Here is a 20,822-nt window from a genome sequence, read left to right on the forward strand (position 1 = left end):
AAACATTTGTGGTTTACAGGAAAGAGTCTGGGTTTGAAGATCAGACCATCCAGCTTACAATCATGGCCCTATTCATTATAAGCTATGTTATCTTGGGCATATTTTTAACCTTCTGCAGCTTCATTTTCCCAAGTTTGTCGAAACAGATAAGAATGCTAAGTACTAGCCCTAGTACATGAAAAGTATTTGGAATATCATATGTGCTCTAAAAATGTTTATTGAATCTGAATCTAGATTTCTTTAGTTGTTCAAATTCTATTATTTATCTTTACTTTGTATCAGATTCAATTTCTACTGCTTACATAACAGTGGGGAGAACCATTAAATTCAGTTAGTTACAATGGTTACCAAACTGAAAGCAACTCAGATTTGGATCAAATACTGCTGAAGTTCAGAGCAATTCCATCTGGTTTGTTAATTGCTCTGGCTGCCTATCTCCAACTATTCTGGGAACTACTGATTTAGAGTTGGTTATTAGGTTCATTTTAACTTTAGTCAGCACAAAATAAATGATACGCACTGTCTGTGCTTTGTCACAGAGAAGCATGTGACATAGACCCTGCCCTTAAGGAGCTAACAGTAGGAAGTACCCATTGTGGTCTATCATTTGCCCTTCCTCCCCACCAATTTTCTCTACAGAATTATGAGTGGCACTATGATTCTTATCTAATTTGCAGCAGAGCCTTTAAGCCTGGGTGAGGAGCCAAGAGAGTCCAGGAGGGAGGATGTCATTTGAGATCTATGTGTTTGCCCAGCCTGCTGCCACTGCAATTATACCAGGACCACTAATGTTATAATCATCTTTTATAAGAAAAGACCTTTTTAAGTATCACTCCTAAATGCAACTATTGCAATTGTCTTTTGGTTGCTTTCTCAGACGTTTGCCTTTTCAAAAAGTCATGTCCAGCACTCCTGAGGTTATTTTTCAGTACTACTACATTGATTGTGGCATTCTAATTCGTATGAGGCTCAAATATTAATATAGTTTCCCCTTTCTGCCTCGTGATCACATATCTAGCTTTTGCCTTCATGTTATAAATAAAAATTGAAAATCCTTATTTTTATTCATTTGACAATTGTAAAACTGAACATTTAAGAGTTCTATTAGAAACATAGTTTTTATAAACTTCTTTTAAAATTCCATTTATAACCTGTGATTGTTGAATAAGGTGATCATAACTCTTTTAAAGCTTTGAATCACTCTTTCTATGCACTTGTAAGAGAATGTCCCAGTGTGAGAACAGGACATCCTTTTGTGACTAAACTAATTTTGTTTATAGGCCAAACAAACATACATTGACTTTTAGTTTAATTTTTAAGAGGCTTAGAAATGTTTTTTAAATTGTTTTCTTCATGTTCTACTTCAGCATGTTCAAAATCATCCTGTGATGAGACCTTGCCTCATTTCTGGACTCAGGCTTTAATTGTCTTTCTTTCTTTGACATTCCTTAATATTTATGTCTTGAATATTGTCTGTTCTCATGGGAAACATTAGATAACCTTCAAAAAATTGTTCTGAACATAATATGTTTTCATAATATGATGATGATAGCACCTATCATTCACAGAAATCATTGTTAAAGTCAAAATTGAGAATGAAAAGAACATATTATTTATCCAGCTGTATTCAAATATGACAGAAAAAAGAAACAGCAATTTTAGAATAAAAATTTCCATTTCCATTTTCTCTCTACACACTCACAGTCTGAGTTTGTGATGGGTGAGATCTGTATTTACTGGCCTGTTATCTGATCAGATACTCAGTAGTACAATTTGGGAAACTGTGAACTATCTATTATTATGTAAAAAAAAAAACCTAACAGACAATCTCCCTTAGTTCAGTTTTGTCTTAATTTAAAAATTTAAGCACACCTTCCCATCAAGTCTTATTAGCACTGGCAACATCTAGGCCCATTTGAATGTTCTGATACCTATGAGCAATACAGAAAAAACTGGTGGTCTGGACTGGGCTATGTAGATAGCTGATCAAGTAATTTGTGTCAAGGGTGTATTTCATTTTGCCAGACCTGGAATCAGGGGATTCTCAGAGTCAAAAAAGGCACTAAAAGCCAGAGACCAACCACATCATCCTCTAAAAAAAGCCAAAATTCTATGATTTGAGAGTCCAGGTTCATGTAGTAGGTCTGGTGGAGGGACACATAGAAATCCAGGTGAGTGGTGTGGGATGGGAGGGGCTGGTATCAGCACCAGGAGATTAGAATTTGGAGGAAATAAGATCAGAGGGAGAGAAAGAGAGTGGGTATGAGAGTGAGAGACTAAATTAGTAGTGAAAGATGACCACAAACAATGGTAGACATTTTGTGACTCAGACTGAAAGGTCAATAGGGCTTTGTGTCTGTGGGTTGAGCCATCTTAAAGAAAAAAAATATCATAGATACTTCCTAGGTGAGTTTTCATTTTACTAAGGACCCCAGAAAATATTGCATTAAAACAAGATATTATAAGGAGAATTTCAGCTCTCTGTCTGATGAGTGAAGTAGTTTTGAGAAGTTGGGCCATTTTGGAGTCCCATTTTCCATTTATCATCATGATTAAGAGCACACAAACTATGGCCAAACTGCCTGATTTTGAATCTCAGACATAAAGATTTAATAACTTAAGACTTAGGCAAATTCCTTAACCTTTTATGCCTTAGTTTCATCATGTTTGAAACAGTATGACCTACTGCACAGGATTGTTTTGAGGAATAAATGAGTTAAGATATATCAGGCTCTTCATTGCATAAAGTAATTGCTATGTTGTTGTTGTTATTCAGTTGCTCAGTTGTGTCTGACTCTTTGCGACCCCATGGACTGCAGCATGCCAGGCTTCCCTGTCCTTCAAAATCTCCTGGAGCTTGCTCAAACTCATGTCCAATGAGTCAGTGATGCCATCCAACTATCTTGTCCTCTGTCGTCCCCTTCTTCTCCTGCCCTCAATCTTTCCCAGCATCAGGTGGCCGAAGTATTACAGCTTCAGCTTTACCATCAGTTCTTCTAATGAATATTCAGGATTGATTTCTTTTAGGATTGACTGGTTTGATCTCCTTGCAGTCCAAGGGACTCTCAAGAGTCTTCTCCAACCACAGTTCAAAAGCATCAATTCTTCAGTGTTCACCCTTCTTTATGGTCCGGCTCTCACTGGAAAAACCATAGCTTTGACTAGACAGACCTTTGTTGGCAGAGTAATGTCTCTGCTTTTTAATATGCTGTCTAGGTTGGTCATAGCTTTTCTTCCAAGGAGCATCTTTTAATTTCATGGCTGCAGTCACCATCTGCAGTGATTTTGGAGCCCAGGAAAATAAAGTCTGTCACTGTTTCCATTGTCCCTTCATCTGTTTGCTGTGAAGTGATAGGACCAGCATTTTTTGAATGTTGGTTTTTAAGCCAGCTTTTTCACTCTCCTCTTTCACCTTCATCAAGATACACTTTAGTTCCTCTTTGCTTTCTGCCATAAGGTTGGTGTCATCTGCATATCTGAGGTTATTGATATTTCTCCTGGCAATCTTGATTCCAGCTTGTGCTTCATCCAGCCCGGCATTTCACATGATATATTCTGCATAAAGTTAAATAAGCAGGGTGAAAATATACAGCCTTGATGTATTCCTTTCCCAATTTGGAACCAATCTGTTGTTCTATATATGGTTCTAACTATTGCTTCTTGACCTGCCTACAGGTTTTGCAGGAGGCAGGTAAGGTGGTCTGGTATTTCCACCTCTTTAAGAATTTTCCACAGTTTGTTTTGATCCACACAGTCAAAGGCTTTACTGTAGTCAATGAAACAGAAGTAGATGTTTTTCTGGAATTTGCTTGCTTTCTGTATGATTGAACAGATTTTGGCAATTTGATGTTTTGTTTCTCTGCCTTTTCAAATCCAGCTTGTACATCTGGAAGCTCTTGGTTCATGTACTATTGAAGCCTCACTTGAGGGATTTTGAACATTACCTTGCTAGCATGTGAAATGAGTGCAATTGTGTGGTAGTTTGAGCATTCCTTGTTCTTGTCCTTCTTTGGGATTGGAATGAAAATTGACCTTTTCCAGTCCTGTGGCCAATGCTGAGTTTTCCATAGTTGCTGGCATATTGAGTGCAGCACTTGCTATGTAAGTTTAAGCAATTATCTTTGTAAAATAAGGCATATTAGGCTAGGGCAGGGGTCCCCTAATTTACACTGAGGAAGTCATAAGTACAATGTAGAAAAGGGAAAGTTATGTGGTGTGTTTGTTTGTACAGTCAACTGTCCTAAGACTTAGCTGTATTTGAGAAGTTCCTCAGACTGCTAGCAACACTTACTAGTTTTATCCAGGTGATTTCCTCTTGACTAGCAGCTTACTGTTCCAGCCTGCAGAGACACTGTACTCCATGACAGCAGTGCCCTTGATGTGCGAAATATTTGAGTATATTTTTCAGCCTTTCATGGGTGTTATAAATATTGTATCTGGACTATTTGGGGATGTCATTGTCTGCATAATCTTGTATTTGTTCGGAACCAGGAAGTCATATGCTCATTGAGGAGATTAAGGGAAAATAGGTTTGGAGAATAAACATAACAGAGGATCTTGACTGCCAGGCTAGGTGCTAATTACCTAAGTAACTCCAGGTGTATCACTTAATATCAAGATCTGTTTTTAATCTGTAAGGTATCAAAGTTGAATTTGCTCAACTCTTTGGTATTCTAATTGCCTCGCCTATCTAAAAGACAGGCTTCTCATTTTGTAAAGAAACCCTTTCTAAGAAATTGTATATTTCTAAGCCATGTGTGTTAGTTGCTCAGTCATGTCAGACTCTTTGTGACCCCATGGACTATAGCCCACCAGGCTCCTCTGTCCGTGGGATTTTCCAGGTAAGAATATTGGAGTGGGTTACCATGCCCTCCTCCAAGGGATCTTCCTGACCCATGGATCAAACCTTAGTCTCCTGCATTGCAGGCAGATTCTTTACCATCCAAGCCACCAGGGAAGCCCCAAAAGCTATTCTGGCCCATAAGGGGATCAAACCCATGACCTTGGTGTTATTAGCACCACACTCTAACCAACTGAGCTAACTGGCCACAATATTCACTTTTGAAGCCTTATGTGGCATTAAAATTCTAGGTCCCTTAGAGCATTGCTCCTAACTTTTAGAAATTTCCTATAATGTATTTTAAGTTTGTGGCAAGGACAGATATAATAGCTAGCTTTCCCTTAGGCTCCAGACTTCCTTGGATTCAGAATCAGAAGACCTGAATTCAAATCTGATCAAATGGTCTGAATTGGTCAGGTTTCTTTACTTTTAGTAGTTAGTTTTTCATCTGTGAAATGAAAATAATGCAACATTTGTGTTAGTCACTCAGAAGTCACCCAGAGTTGTGACCCCATGGACTATAGCCCACCAGGCTCCTCTGCCCATGGAATTTTTCCAGGCAAGAATACTGGAGTGAGTAGCTATTCTCTTCTCCAGGGGATCTTCCTGACCCAGGGATCAAACCCAGGTCTCCTGCATTGCAGGCAGATTCTTTAACATCTGAACCACCAAGGAAGCCCCTGCAACACTTAGAATGATGATTAAATTAGCTATCACATAAAATCTTTTAAGACAATACTTTGTTAAATACCTTAGTTTATTTTTCTTAATCCTTATTTTCCTTTCCCCTAACTCTGATGGAGCTTCTAGAAAAGGAGCTTAATGCTTGTTGGCAATATTAATTTTTTTTTTTATACTTTTTCCCCCAAAGGACCAAAGAATTTTGCATTTATGAAAGATCAGAAATTACTTTTTTTATGTGTGAATTGTGAAGATGTAGCCATTGACCAATTATTATCCATAGAGAACAGTAATGTGATGAGAGCATATCATGCTGAAGGAGAGATATTTCAGGATACCTTCATTTCCGGACCCCGAAAGGATGAGCTAATAAAGCACAATGGGCTAAAGACCCAGCTGTGAGGTTAGGAGCCTAGATGGCAGAATTCCATGGATTGTTCTTACTCTTTTGGGATCTGCGACATGAATAGACAGTTGATCCAGGAATAGACTTCCTTTTGCAGCTAGAGAGAGAGGAAACTGAAGGAGAGGTGAGTGTGCCTGGAATAGACAGGAGAGTTGAACTTAATTTAGGAGTTGCTGGGTGTCCTTCTCTTGCTCATACACAGTAAAATTTTAATGACATTTTAAGTGAGTGTTTACATTTTAAGAAGAAAATTCTCATACGTTGGATGAGGAAAAAAAACAGCCTGTACCTCGATCCGTGAGCCACACTTCCTGTGTTGTGGTCCCTAAGTGATTCCTAAGAGCACAATTGCTGCATTTATGAAACTTTTTATTTACTAAGTAGTGGATAGTAGCATATGGGAGCAATGACAATAGCTGACTGATGAGAAAACAAAGAAATTCCAGTATTTTGCTCTTTTGAAAAAAGTCATTCAGAATTTAGTCATATTGGTTCAGCTGTTGTAACCAAAGACTGATAAGATAATAGAGGTCTTTGTGGTGGTTTTGTACTGAAATCCTTTATCTTTATGATGCACTGGGGCCCTTTAGAGTGGAAAGCTTTTAAAACTGCTGTTGGATTCAGAACTCAAATTAGCTGCTGGTATACTGGGACAGGGGTTCCTTTCTGGGGCAGTTACCACAAAGTAACTTTTATCAGGGGACCTTCTGACAGATTGTTATTTTCTTCCGCTTACCCTATTTATTTTTGTTGACTTTCTGCCGTTCTGTTTTGTGACATTTAAAAGAACGCTGTATCAAAAAGGCCAGTGCTAAATGGTGGACTGAGCTTGTGAAGTACAGACATCACAGCCCATCTGATGTGTGAGGCTGCAGTTTGAGACGCTGCAGTTTAACCAGGTTACCTGTGGGCAGAAAAGATCAAATGCAGCCTTCTTTTATGACTAGCATTGTATTTTGTCTTTCTTCTCAAACAATGTCCATTAAAAAAAATTAGAACTAACCAGGGAGTTGACTCTCAAGAGCTTTTCTTTTCAACTTAATTTAAAATCTTTCTGGATTGTTGACTGAGTTCTGTGATTGATGCTGCTTGGAATTATTGTTAAATTCTTTAATCCTTTCCAGGATTGATGTGGAAAAGTATATATCTATCAGAATCCCACTCCGGTGTTACTGCCACCTCTCCCCATCATTCCAAACACACTGTTCATACCCAGACTTCTTGTAATTTTGTTCTTTAGTCCTATTAACTATATTAGAGTAGTATGTGATCCAATAAAGAAGAATAGTTAGGTAGAAGTCTTATTTTAAATTTGCTAGGACACATTTCTAGATAATGCCAAACTAATTTGTTAATATTAGTTTTATTTGACTTGGTAAACACTGTGTTTTAACACTACTACCCCTCCTTTTGTAAATATGAAGAAATAAAAAACATGCAGAGAAATTCACAAAACTTACTTTAGCTGTCCTTGCTTGTTCTCTTTCCCTCTCTCCCTACTTCCCTCTTAGTTTCTCCCCTTCTGCCTTCTTTCTTTCTTCTTCTACCAGTCCCCCCTCGCATTTCTAATTTTCTCTGTCTCTCTTTCCACTGTTGTGCTTGTTTCAGGGTTTTATCATTAGAAAAAACTTAGTCATCACCATACAGCAGTGATCCAATTTTAAGAGAGTGACCTGTTTAAGATTTTTATATTTTAAAAGTCCTAGATAGGGGAATATTGTAAAAGAGGTGAAACACATCCATTTATTAAAGTGCTGTCTGCAAGGTGCCTCCCATATCCAGATGTGAAATCTTTAGGGACTTCCCAATGCCCAGTCTTATTTCTAGCACCACTGATTGTAATTATGTACATTTCACATGGGCAAAATTAACTAGCAGATTGTGATACTAACTTTTAGGAGCTGATGTTTAAAAAAAAAACAAATTTTGAACTTGATTTTTAATTTTTTATTCTATATCAAGAAAGGATTTGTCCTAATTGTCTTATTATTTTACCTAAATTCCCATCTATTTTGAATTTCTCTATTGGCTTTGTACCTAGGGACAGGTAGTTATACTTTGTAAAGTTTAAAATAAATAGTCTATTTTAGTTAATTTTTTTTCAACTTCTTCTGATTATGACCAAAAAAGGCTAGAGGGCTGATTTTGAAACTGTTATGGTGAAAGATGGTATTTGAAAACTTTTGATGAGGGAAATTGCTGCTGTATTTACATTTTGAAAAGTGTTTCCTTATTTACACACTATTGACTTCCTATTGAGACTCAAAATTTTAAGTACAACTGGTAAAGAATTCAATGGATCAAACTCAGTAAATCTGAAGTCACTGGAATAGAGGCCCCTAAGAAAAAAAATGTGTCAATTTTAAAGGTCTTTCCTAACTGAAGACCATTTTGTGATAGAGCCAAAGGTTAATAAAATCAGTAGTGAATGTAGCAATTTTACAGATAAGCTATTCACAACAAGTGTAGTTACTTGAATAAAAAGCTAATTCAGTTCTAAAATGCCACATGCAGTAGCAGTGAATAGCTGCTTTTAGGTGCTTTCTGGAGGAGGATAAAATACAGAATCACGGCACTCTTCTCTTCAGCGTCCCTGGCTGCCTGTAAATTGCTGTGAATGGGGCTGTGGGCTGACAGGCTCTATTAAGACAAACTGCCTTTCTCATCGGAGAGATAAAATAAATCAGGTGTTTAGTCAAATTAAAATACTTCAGCTGGAGCAGGCCCTGGGGAGCACTGATCCACCTGACTAATCTGAGAGAAACTCAAGACAGATGTGGTTTGGGGATAAAGACGACCCCATGAAAACACACACACACACACACACATAACAAAAACCCTATTGCATTGTCTTTCCAGTTGGAGAATACAGTTTACAGCAGAGAATGTCAGGCGCGCTCTGTGTATGATAGTGGATAAAAGCAGGCGCCCTAACTTGTAGAGAAGCTGTGTGCGGAAGCTTTTCTTGCTGGTTCTTTTTTTTCAGTTTATGAAACTACTTCTGTTTTTATGAAGGAGAGACTATTTTCTGGCAGTGGTTTTAAGAATCATTTTAAGATAGCCTGGAGATAAGAAACAGATGATGTAGGCAGCTACTGATGACCTCTATTGGCCTGGGCAGATCCTCAGGATCTGATCTATTTTTTTTCTAAGTTGATTTGATCAAACCTCAAAATGTAATTTAAGACAAGATTTCCTACATAGAATTAGGCTACCTTCTAAGAGCATTCTATAGGGTCATTTGCCTTCCTTAATATGTAGTTAGGTTGCCCCACTACGTCTTATTAAATTGCCTACTTTTAAACAACTCTGGCAGTTGTTAGTTCCTTTGCTACGGCAAAGTTTCACGTTCAGTTACACTAGTATTTTTGAGATGAAGTAACTTGTGTCTGCAGGTTGGTTAGTCAGTGTGATTTAGACTTGGTATTATTTTTATTATAGCTGCATACACATTTGCTGTTAATTAAAACAAAAATCCAGCACCATGGATTTTAAATACTTGAGTTTAAACCACTACATATGAACAAATACAATGGGTAAAGAACAGAAAAATGACTACACGCATATGTATGTATAGTCCCATATACGTGTGTGTGTGTGTGTACTGACACTCAGTCGTGTCCAACTCTTTGCAACGCTATGGACTGTAGCCCCCCAGGCTCCTCTGTCCATGGAATGCTCTAGGCAAGAATACTGGAGTGGGTTGCCATTTCCTTCTCCAGGGGATCTTTCTGCCCTAGGGATTGAATTGGGAGCTCCTGTTCCTCCTGCATTGGCAGGCGGATTCTTTTACCACTGAGCCACAAAACTAGAAATCAATTTACGCTATATAAGAGCTTATATTGTCTAGATGTATAGGCTAATATGTGTGTGTGTATACATATATATCCACATGTATATTTCCCATTTCAGGAGCAATTTGAGATTTGTGATACTACTATATTTCATTCAAACTGCATTTGTCATGCCACAGGTCATGACCTTTCATGCAGGTCAATGAAAGACTTATTTAGATATCATTGAATTTTTACAATTAAACAACTTGAATAGCATACTGATTTGTAAAAAGATTCAGTTAAATGGTGTTTGTAAATTCAGATATCAGTTCAGTTCAGTCGCTCAGTCTTGTCTGACCCTTTGCGACTCCATGAACCGCAGCACGCCAGGCTTCCCTGTCCATCACTAACTCCCTAAGTCCACCCAAACCCATGTCCATTGAGTCGATGATGCCATCCAGCCATTTCATTCTCTGTCGTCCCCTTCTCCGCCTGCCCTCAGTCTTTCCCAGCATCAGGGTCTTTTCCAATGAGTCAGCTCTTCACATGAGGTGGCCAAAGTATTGGAGTTTCAGCTTCAACATCAGTCCTTCCAATGAACACCCAGAACTGATCTCCTTTAGGATGGACTGGTTGGATCTCCTTGCAGTCCAAGGGACTCTCAAGAGTCTTCTGTAACACCACAGTTCAAAAGCATCAATTCTTCGGCGCTCAGCTTTCTTTATAGCCCAACTCTCACATCCATACATGACTACTGGAAAAACCATAGCCTTGACTAGACAGACCTTTGTTGGCAAAGCAATGTCTCTGCTTTTTAATATGCTGTCTAGGTTGGTCATAACTTTCCTTCCAAGGAGTAGATGTCTTTTAATTTCATGGCTGTAGTCACCATCTGCAGTGAGTTTGGAGCCCAGGAAAATAAAGTCAGCCACTGTTTCCACTGTTTTCCCATCTACAGTGAGTTTGGAGCCCAGGAAAATAAAGTCAGCCACTGTTTCCACTGTTTTCCCATCTATCTGCCATAAAGTGATGGGACCGGATGCCATGATCTTAGTTTTCTGAATGTTGAGCTTTAAGCCAACTTTTTCACTCTCCTCTTTCACTTTAATCAAGAGGCTCTTTAGGTCTTCTTCACTTTCTTCCATAAGGGTGGTGTCATCTGCATATCTGAGGTTATTGATATTTCTCCCAGCAATCTTGATTCCAGCTTGTGCTTCATCCAGCCCAGCGTTTCTCATGATGTACTCTGCATATAAGTTAAATAAGCAAGGTGACAATATACAGCCTTGACGTACTCCTTTTCCTGTTTGGAACCAGTCTGTTATTCCATGTCCAGTTCTAACTGTTGCTTCCTGACCTGCATACAGGTTTCTCAAGAGGCAGGTCAGGTGGTCTGGTATTTCCATCTCTTTCATGGGATTTCCAGGCAAGAATACTGGAATGGGTTGCCATTTCCTTCTGCAGGAGATCTTCCCAACCCAACCATTGAACCCAGGTCTCCCACATTGTAGGCAGACGCTTTACCGTCTGAGCCACCAGGGAAGTCTAAATTCAGGTATACATACATGTCTATTAGTTTTGGAAGCATCTATTCATTTGTGGACCTGTTAGATTCACTTTGAACAGAAGAGGTTAAGAAGCCATTTATATGTTATCCTCAGCTTCTCTGTTTCCTATGCAGGGAAGAAAGGGAAATATATTAAGGGTTTTTGAAAAGATGTAGTTTAACCTAAGAGAGAAGAGAAAATTTTCCAGTCTTTACTGGGGATCTAACTGCCAGATCCAACTCTTGTATTGGTCCTTGCCCCAAACTTCCTGTGAATGCTCTTCTTTATTAACAAAGAATTATGGCACAGTAACTTTACCAGTGTCCAGTAAGTGTTCTCTTAACTCACCTCATATATATAGGTATAGCAATAAAATTACAGGTAAATCAGAATGTTGTTACTTCAGAATGTTGTTACTTCAGAATGTTGTTGTTACAAACAAAAAATATATAGTAAAACGTGCATATATCCCATTTATCTGTTCTAATAACTTCCAAACTATTCTCCACACTATAGCCAGAATGCCCACATCATCTCTTATTTAAAATATTTTACTGATTTTGAAATTTTCTTAGAATAAACATGAAGTTCATCCAGCACGGTCTGTAAGAAGCTGAATGGTGTGACCTTTTCCTACCTCTCTAGCCTCACTTAGTACTCTACTCTCCTTTGGTTTTTTGTTTGTTTTTACCTAAGTTTTACTACCTTTCTTCAGTTTCTGGAACACACACGACACTCTCCACCACCACCTAGCACCTCACAGGGCCTTTGTCTATGTTGTTTTCCTCTACTGAAAAGCTTCTTGACCACTCTCCAACTCTTTGACCAGTTAATTCTTCATGTTTCTGTTAACTTGTTACTGATACTTTTTCAGGCATACCTTCCTGAGTCTTGGTCCTCCCAGACTTGGTTAAACCTCCCAGCAAGTATCTGTCCTGTTCATAATTCTTATTTAGTTGTAGTCTACACTTATATATGTGATTGCTTGATGAGTGTGAAAGTAGGAAACTCTGTCTGCCTTTTCTTGCTATGGTATCTGTATCCTTAGTTCTTGATATAGTACCTGAGATTCAGGAAATATTCTTTAATTAAAGTTTAATGAAATGAGTAAGTAAGTTTCATACTTGTTTTATATCTCATTCCTGTATATTATTAACATCTATATTAGTTGAGCTTGTTTCACTTTGGAAGAGATTTTATGATCCCCTCCAGGAATCTGATTTTGTATTTTAATATTTCTGGATCAAGAAGTTCTTTCTTTCACCAGGCTTAAATTCCTATTGCTGAAATAAAAGCTCATTTAAAAAAACTACTCTCAATAGCTAGAAAGAACAACTGGTTACAGTCTTTGAGATACAGAATTTGTTTCCATATCAGTGAAGTACATTTTCTAATATCATTTCACTATCTTATTTTTCTTTTAATTTTGATTTTAGGCCACCTTTCAGCTCAATAAATCTTTAAGGATTATGGAACATTGACAGTTTATTTAGTTATGTGTTTACTTATTTATTTTTAAGGACATGAATTGGCACTAATACCGAAGTAATCCTAAATGTTGTAGCTTCCCAACTGATATCAGGTCTTACCTTGTGAGAATCATATATTAGTAAGGGCTAGCCAACATCCTTTGAAGGCTCCCTTTTCCCATGGGCCCACTCAAAATATAGGTCCTTTCCTAATTAAAATATGTTTAGTTTCTCAGATTGTCCTGGTGCTTTCTTAGCAGGAATGAGGGGAATTTCATAAGGAGATTGGAATTCTCTTCTTCCACACAAACAAAAATTGGCAATCTTTATCTCTTTTGACAGCTGGTGGCATCTTTCTGAAAAGCTTTCAAAGCATAGATCATTTCTTCATAATGAAACCTGTGTGCTCAAATACAGTGGGTTGAAATTCTTACCTTATGCTACAGTAAAATGCTCTAATTTCGAGTCACAAAAGGATTCTGTACCCTTTACTTAGGAAAGCTGTGCAATTTGCCCATAAATAGACTGCTCAGCACCATTAGTGCATACTGTAAGTGTGCAGTGACATCATAACCTTTCAACCTTTTCAACCTTGAGTGTGTTTTTTCCCTTTGAAGAATGACAAATGACGAAGGGGTGAGTGAGCCCCCCAAGCAATATTTTTTCCTTTAAGGATGAACTTGGAGACTTTAGCTTGATCCCCTCACAGGAGGAAAAAAAAAATCAGTTTCATTGTCACCTGAGGCAAGACAGTTGTATTTATTTATTTTTTTCCTCTTTCTGTCCCTGGTCCCATAGCCACAAGTGACCTCTGACTTCTAAGCTTTGCACGATAGGAAAATTTTATGAGGGCAGTGATCAGAAAAGTACTGAAATAACATTTATTAAGTACCTACTATGTCTTAGATTCTCTGTTAGTCATTGAGGATAGAGGTGATTATAGAATATTAATATAACCTATAGTTTCTAATCTTTGGTACTAAATAACATAAATTTCCTGGCTTGACAAGATAGATTGGATGGAAAGGGAAGGGGAGTGTGGTGAAAGAGAGAGAATGGAGTCGTTTGTTCTGTTTTGTTTTAAAGAACAAGAGGAAAGAGTGAGTATTTTATTGGCAGCAATCCTTTTTCTTGGCAGGGCAATGACTAACCCTAGTGCTCATTCCATTGCTACTCCATAGAGTTCTTGCACTCACAGTGACCTCCAGTTATTGTCCCAGATATTTGTGTCTTAGAGTAGTCCCTTTCTAAATCTGCCTACCCACTCACTTCCCTAATTCATTCAGAATTTTCTCAAACTTGTGAGATATCTTTTCACTTCCATTTTAGGTACACCTGAGAGCCTGGCAGAAAAAGAACGGCAGCTCTCTACCATGATTACCCAGCTGATCAGTTTACGGGAGCAGCTCTTGGCAGCGCATGATGAACAGAAAAAACTGGCAGCCTCACAAATTGAGAAACAACGGCAGCAAATGGACCTTGCTCGCCAACAGCAAGAACAGGTGAGCCCTGCAAAAGGAGCTGATGAACTGGAGATGTGGAATGTGCCAAGCTCAGAGAGTAATCACATTGATTGGTTTATTTGTCATAAGCCTTCCTAAAAAAAGACAAGGAAAGAAAGAAGCCTTCTGGAAATCCAGGGTCGTGAGAGTACTGAGGGGATATGTGGAGGACAAAGAAAGGCATAATAGCAACTGGTCATAACTGAAATGATAGCATTGTTCCAGAACATTTGGATTTGATTAATTACTCAGGGATACTTGTTCATGTAGGTATCACATATATCCCCAGTGTAGCTTAACCATGAGTAAATCGCTTCTCTCTGGACCTCTTTTCTTGTCCAGTAAAAGAAGATCCTGGTCTAGAAAAACTTTGAGAATCTTTCAACTTACCGGTTCAAGCTAGGGTGACTACATGTCTCAGTTTTTTCCAGAATAGCTCTGATTAATGTCTGTTTTCCAGAGTAATTATTAATATTCCCCTCTTCCACATGTGAAAGTTGTCCTGGCTAGGCTGATAAATTATATGGTCACTCTCTTTTAGCATAGGTAAATCATTAAAAACAAATTAACACATGGCTTCTGAAAGAATTTAACTTCATTGATTTAGAAGTGAGAAGGAAGAAAAATAGCAAAGTTTAAGTGTGTATCTTTTAAAAAATAAATCACTTTCCCAAATGTTTTTCCTGTCTTGTAAGAGTACATTAATCTAACAACAAGGATCCTATAGAGTAGTCCCTGATGCTTTAGATCAGACAGATCCAAATTAATGTGCAGTTTTTAGGAATCTGACATTATTACTGGAATTATCTTTTCAGTTAAATGTATTTTATAGAGGTATATAGAGCAATATATGCTCTGTTGATTTTAATGAGTTGTGACGCCTGGTATTTTATATGCTTGAATATTTGCCCTCATGTAGGAATATGGACTCAGCCCCTAATGGAAAATAACATAAAGGAACACTGTAAAAAATCAGAAGTTAGAATGTCATTTAGCCATCCAGAGATGACACAGTAATTAACTATTGACACTTGTGAATAAGCTAGCACAAATTAATCTTGACACATTTGCAGACGAGTGATATCTTACAGTGAACACTTTGTAATTATATTTCAAAATGAAAATTAAATGACACTTAAAACTAGGTTGTCATGCTCAATGAAGCGAGCATGTAGCTCAACCGATTGGCAAATAAAATTCAGAATTTGAGCCACATGGTGCTTATGTACCATACTTCACTGTGTCAAACCCATACGTCTAGAGTGGATGATAGTAATTGCACTGTGGTGTTTTGGATGCATTTCTATGGAGCTCTTTATCATTTAGGAGGGACCATCAATATTAGATGTCTAGCGGTGTTTCACTGGATTGCTAAGAAGAAATAAATATTCAGAGATCCAGCATGTATACCTAGAGTTGCAGAGTTGTCCATTTCTGATTTGAATGGTGATAAGCAGAGTGAGCCTTTTCAACCTGATTAAATACTATTTCCATTTTGCTTATAAAGCTTTGGGGAGGAGTGGTCCCATTTCTTAAACTGTAGCCTGTGTTAGGGGCAGCTTTATCATGACTTCTAGTATGAACCAGTCATCACCAGAAACCATTAAGCCATATTTAGGGGCAGACTGCTATTTGTCATCTTCTGCTGAAAGGAATGTAATTTGGGTATTTCCCTCTACTCTAGGCTAAAATATCAAAAAGACTCAGGAAGTATACAACTGAGGGGTAATTCACACTCCTTTCCAACACTGTCCATTTTAGAATGTTTTGGAAATAGAAGAAATAGGGAGAGCATAACTCTTGCCGATAGGCGTCATGAAACCAAGTCGTCCTAAGAGCTTTCTGGCCATTTTTTTCTCTGGCTTCCTAGGTTGGCAGTGAGTGTGTTCTCACTCAGGGGCATTCCCATGGGTTTCAAGCTCCAGCAGCTCAGATTTTGAGGTAATAAGCAGCCTGACACCTAACTCATGTTTTATAGTAAACACTATTATCCTAAAGAAGTTCTTTGCTCTCCTGAGGGAAAGATTCAGTCTTCAATGGGGCTTGCATTAAGTGGTTAATGTTTTTTTTTATAGACCAGATGACATGTTAAGATGTTGAATTTGCTGGATGAAGCAAGGAAATACAAAACTTATATGTGGATCCTGTACTATAAAACTAATACATTACAGTAAAAAAGATGTGAATAAATACGAAATTTTGTTTGTTTAGAAAAAAATGTTTTGTACATTACACATTACATCAGCAAAAAAAAAAATAAAAGTTTCTGCTTTTTGCTGTCTTTTTTCTTTTGACATTCCCTTGACAATATTTGTAATCATTGTCAGTTCTAAAAATCTTTACGGTAGAAAAGGTCTCACCAAAGTAAGCCATATTATAAGTAATAAAAAGTTCTTTCGTGTCTTTGCTTATGGATTTTACTTTTTAAATCCAAATTAAACTCCTCAGAAACATGTAGCCAGAGTTTTCCTGTCTTTATTCTCCAAGGATCAGATTTTGAAACTCCCATTCTTTCCAGATGACCAGTGCAGATATAGATGAACTGCTCACAAATGTAATACAAGGGGGGTAGTTTTCATGTACAGATCAAGATTTAGGGGTAAGCAGAGAGATGGCACCTGTTTGAAATATTTCCTGCCTCTCCAACTTTCTGATTCTGCCTCTCTAATTTTATAGGAATTCTTTCATATTAGAAGTACAATAATACATTCTTGTAACACCAGGAGATGTACCTCAGGTAATGGCACAGGTGTAAGCATTTCATTTTAACTTAATGAAATTTTATTTCTGATAGATTGCAAGACAACAGCAGCAACTTCTGCAACAGCAGCACAAAATTAATCTCCTGCAACAACAGATCCAGGTCTGTGTATTTATTACTCTTGTCTGATTATACTTAAGATACTTTCCTCCTTGAAAATGGAATTTACAATGCTGCAAATGCACCCTTCTCTTATAAACAGCACCAATAGAGCTTTTATTCAAGGATGTTGTATATAGTTGTATAAGTGGATGTAGGAAATATCAACTTGGTGGAAGTCTAAGCATTCTTTTCTGATGTGATGCATAAGCGGGATAAACCTTACCTTTTTTACCATCTGCCATTTGACTAGTATGACCTAGTGAAAACATAATGGTTTCCAAAGTGGCATACTCATGCTAGTTTTATTACCACAAAACTATTTGCTCTGTATTTTACCATCTGATAGTATTATGGGTAGAAGCTTATGTTTATTTGCTTGTTTGGATATCTGATTGGGCCAATTATGAGAAGAATCTTATGATCTAGGAAAAGGTTGGTGATAACTAATTTGTTCTTTTTTAGATATTAATTGCATTTCTGCTAGGTGCTGAAAGGAATATAAAGATTAGTAATTGTCTTCAAGAAGCTTATAGTCTAGAAAGGAAGAAAAACTTGTTCTTGAGTGATTGTAACACAATTTAGAAATTTCTTTTTCTTTATTCCTTTTCTTTCTTTCTTTCTTTTTTTTTTTTATTTTTGTGGCAGGGTAACACAGTATAGACATCATAATTACAATGGCCTGAGAAAGAATTCTGGTTTCTGTTATTCTGTTAGATATTTGACAGTTAATTCAACTAACAGCTATTTGACATAGGTAAGGGAAGTGATCTCCATTTTTGGATATGCGCATAGGTGGATGTATGACTTCTAGAAAGCCTTAGAGTAAGCAACTGGTTGTCTGGTGATTAAACCTCAGGCATACTGATCCCAGAGTTAAATGTACCCACCACAGCCTCTGGGTTTCTCCTGGTGGTTGTAGATATTTTCTATACTGGGATATATTATTCAGCCTAGTTGGGGCACTATATTCTGAATTATATTAGTCCTTTCCTTGGGATTCAGAGAAGGCAATGGCACCCCACTCCAGTACTCTTGCCTGGATAATCCCATGGACGGAGGAGCCTGGTGGGCTGCAGTCCATGGGGTCGCACAGAGTAGGACATGACTGAAGCGACTTAGCAGCAGCAGCAGCAGTTTCCTTGGGATTAGTATTATACCTTCCTATGTTTATAAAAATCATTTACATAAAGTTATAACTTATTTCACCTTACCAATGAAAGTCAATGATTTAGACCTTTGCTTCATTGTGTAGTCACACTTAGTGTTCTGGGTAGTAGTCACTGCATTTAAAATACTGATTTGGTGCCTGAAGAAGTATTTGTACCTAATTTGGCACTTTGTCTACCTTTACTAGGAAGTTTTAACTATTGTTTGTTGTTGTTGTTTTAATTAGTTCTGATTCTGTATTCCATACTCAAGTCTACATGTTTCAAAATAATGAATCCAAACACAATAGAGTAGATAGTATGTTTCTGGCATTTTGGACAGTCAGCCTTTATAATTAAATCTTGGAATAATTTCTTATCCTGATATCTTATGACTCATGCTGAGATCCTCAATTAAATAACTGTCCAGGTGTTCCCTTGCTCTGCCCTTATTAGAATTTTCAGTGTGTCTCCCACTGCTAAGGTCAAGATTTTTAGCCTGTGGCTTCGTATATTTTTCTCTAGATCCCTCTCTAAAAACTTGGTAGCTGTTAAATAACCTGATTGTTTAGAGTACTCTCTGTTTCTCCTATTTGTAAAGCAGAAGTGGAAGAAATTTCCTGAGATGTTCTCATATCAGTTACTTATTATTTATGTTTTTACTACCTCTTTATTACCTACTTTGTTATTTGTTTTGAATATATTTCACTTCTTAGTCCAAAGTTGTTTGCATTAACTGGATGTCTTAACTGATGTGTGCCTGTGGTACTGAGGATCTCAGATGCATAGCAACAAAATTAGTTCAAAGTATCTTTGTGAAATATTACAGGCATTTATTGGTTATATATGATATAGTCATAACGACTGTATGAGTTGAAATCTTTTTCAGGAAACTAGAACATGATCTTAAAATATTATTCATCAGAATGTTCAATTTGAGAAGACAAGAAAATTGGTTTTTCAAGTGTTTTAATAGAAATTCAATTGCTTTAAATTTTGTACATATTTCTCATTGTTTAAATTTTTAAAAATTGAAGCCAATCGGGCCTTGATCTCAGCAGTATAAACTATAAAAATCATAGACAGATTCAAAATACTTACATTAATATTAGAAATATGGGATTCTTTGTAACAAGAATTAATATTTTATTTTTTAAAAAAAGAGGAAGCAATAATCTGTATTTACAGTTTAATCTGCCTGAGCTACTGCTTCACTGCATATCTTGTCAGTGTTTATTTAATCGAGTATAAGACCATTCAAAGAATTTTTCAAATACTGAAAAACACTTACTCCTTACATAAAACATATTCATCTCTGATACAAAGCATGTATTTGATATTCAGAATTTTAGTTATTTTTTTGGAAGGGAAATGGGTTAACTGTATTTTCAAATAAGGTTTTTGGCCAGCCATAGGCATGATCAAACTTAAGAGAGAGACTTTTGTTGGACTCATTTTAATTTGAGCAAAATATAAGATTTAAGGAATGCTTCAAACATTTTTCTATCATGAAGAAACATTCTCTCTTTTAAAAACAAAACAGAGATTAAAATAAGATAATAAATACAAAACCTAACTTCTCTTCTAAAACTGAATGAATACAGTGACAATCCCAAGTTTGACCTTTCTTCTTCTTTTAAAATCTTGTATTCTAGAACTTATTTCCTAACAGGTTCAGCAAGATTAAGCCTTGGCAATTGGCCATAGATCCTAAGTATCAGGTGATTACGTTCAAGATTGTTCTTTACATCTAGTTCAGAATGCTGACTTCTGAATTAGTACTTGCTGCTTTGGAATTTGCAAGCTGTAATAAAAAGACAGGAAAGAGTGTCTAACCTATTATAACAACCACACACAAACACGTCTGGGTCTGTAATAATGGAAACAAATGAAAACCTGAATGATTTGCACACATTGAAAAGCAGAATTCTTCATTAGCGATACAAAAAGGCAGTATTAAGATAGTATTATAAAAAGTCCTTGAGCTTATTTTTTTTATTTGCAGTCATTCAAAACTTATTCTGTATATGTAGTTAGAAATTATTTCATTTATGTATTTTTTCCTTGAATATAATTTTAATGTAATTTCACCTTGGTAAATCATAACTAAATTTTTAAAGAGGTACTTTTAAGACTATGTGGACTTCCCAGGTGGCACTAGTGGTAAAGAACCCGCCTGCTAATGCAGGAGACCCAAGAGACAGTTTTCATCCGTGGGTCAGGAAGATCCCCTGGAGGAGGGGCATGGCAGCCCACTTCAGTATTCTTGCCTGGAGAATCTCATGAACAAAGGAGCCTGGCAGACTAGAGTCCATAAGGTCACACAGAGTCGGACATGACTGAAATGACTTACCACACATGCATGGTCTTTAAGCCATGCTGAAATCGTAAAATGAATAATTTTGTGAACCAATGTTTTTATACTTTTGATGAGTCAATTTTTACCATTTAAAAAATCAGGTTAATAACTTTAAATTATTTTTAAAATTATTTAATATCAACAGGTCTTTTAGGAGCCTGTTTGCTTAGTGAATTCCAATCCCTCTCTTTGTGCTTTGGGGAAAATGGTGATTCCTCTAATCTGTTACATAGT

The 20,822-nt window shown here is 37.0% G+C and overlaps 1 protein-coding gene and 1 non-coding gene across 51 annotated transcripts in view; one reads left to right on the plus strand and one right to left on the minus strand.

The window, feature by feature from the left end:
• The window catches only part of SOX6 (SRY-box transcription factor 6), a 671,664-nt gene that overhangs the window by 449,085 nt on the left and 201,757 nt on the right, over positions 1–20,822 (plus strand). For all 50 annotated transcript variants that reach the window (XM_081541518.1, XM_081541528.1, XM_081541535.1 and 47 more), the window contains 2 exons: positions 14,049–14,221; positions 17,016–17,084. In XM_081541518.1, the coding sequence (XP_081397644.1) occupies positions 14,049–14,221; positions 17,016–17,084 (242 nt within the window). The remainder of the gene's footprint in view (positions 1–14,048; positions 14,222–17,015; positions 17,085–20,822) is intronic.
• On the minus strand, positions 4,975–5,048 carry TRNAI-AAU (transfer RNA isoleucine (anticodon AAU)). Its single transcript has one exon. It is a non-coding gene; the product is annotated as a tRNA-Ile (tRNA).

The sequence above is a fragment of the Giraffa tippelskirchi genome, chromosome 11 (assembly GCF_054371585.1).
Source record: "Giraffa tippelskirchi isolate mGirTip1 chromosome 11, T2T-mGirTip1v1.2.pri, whole genome shotgun sequence".
Taxonomy (NCBI): domain Eukaryota; kingdom Metazoa; phylum Chordata; class Mammalia; order Artiodactyla; family Giraffidae; genus Giraffa; species Giraffa tippelskirchi.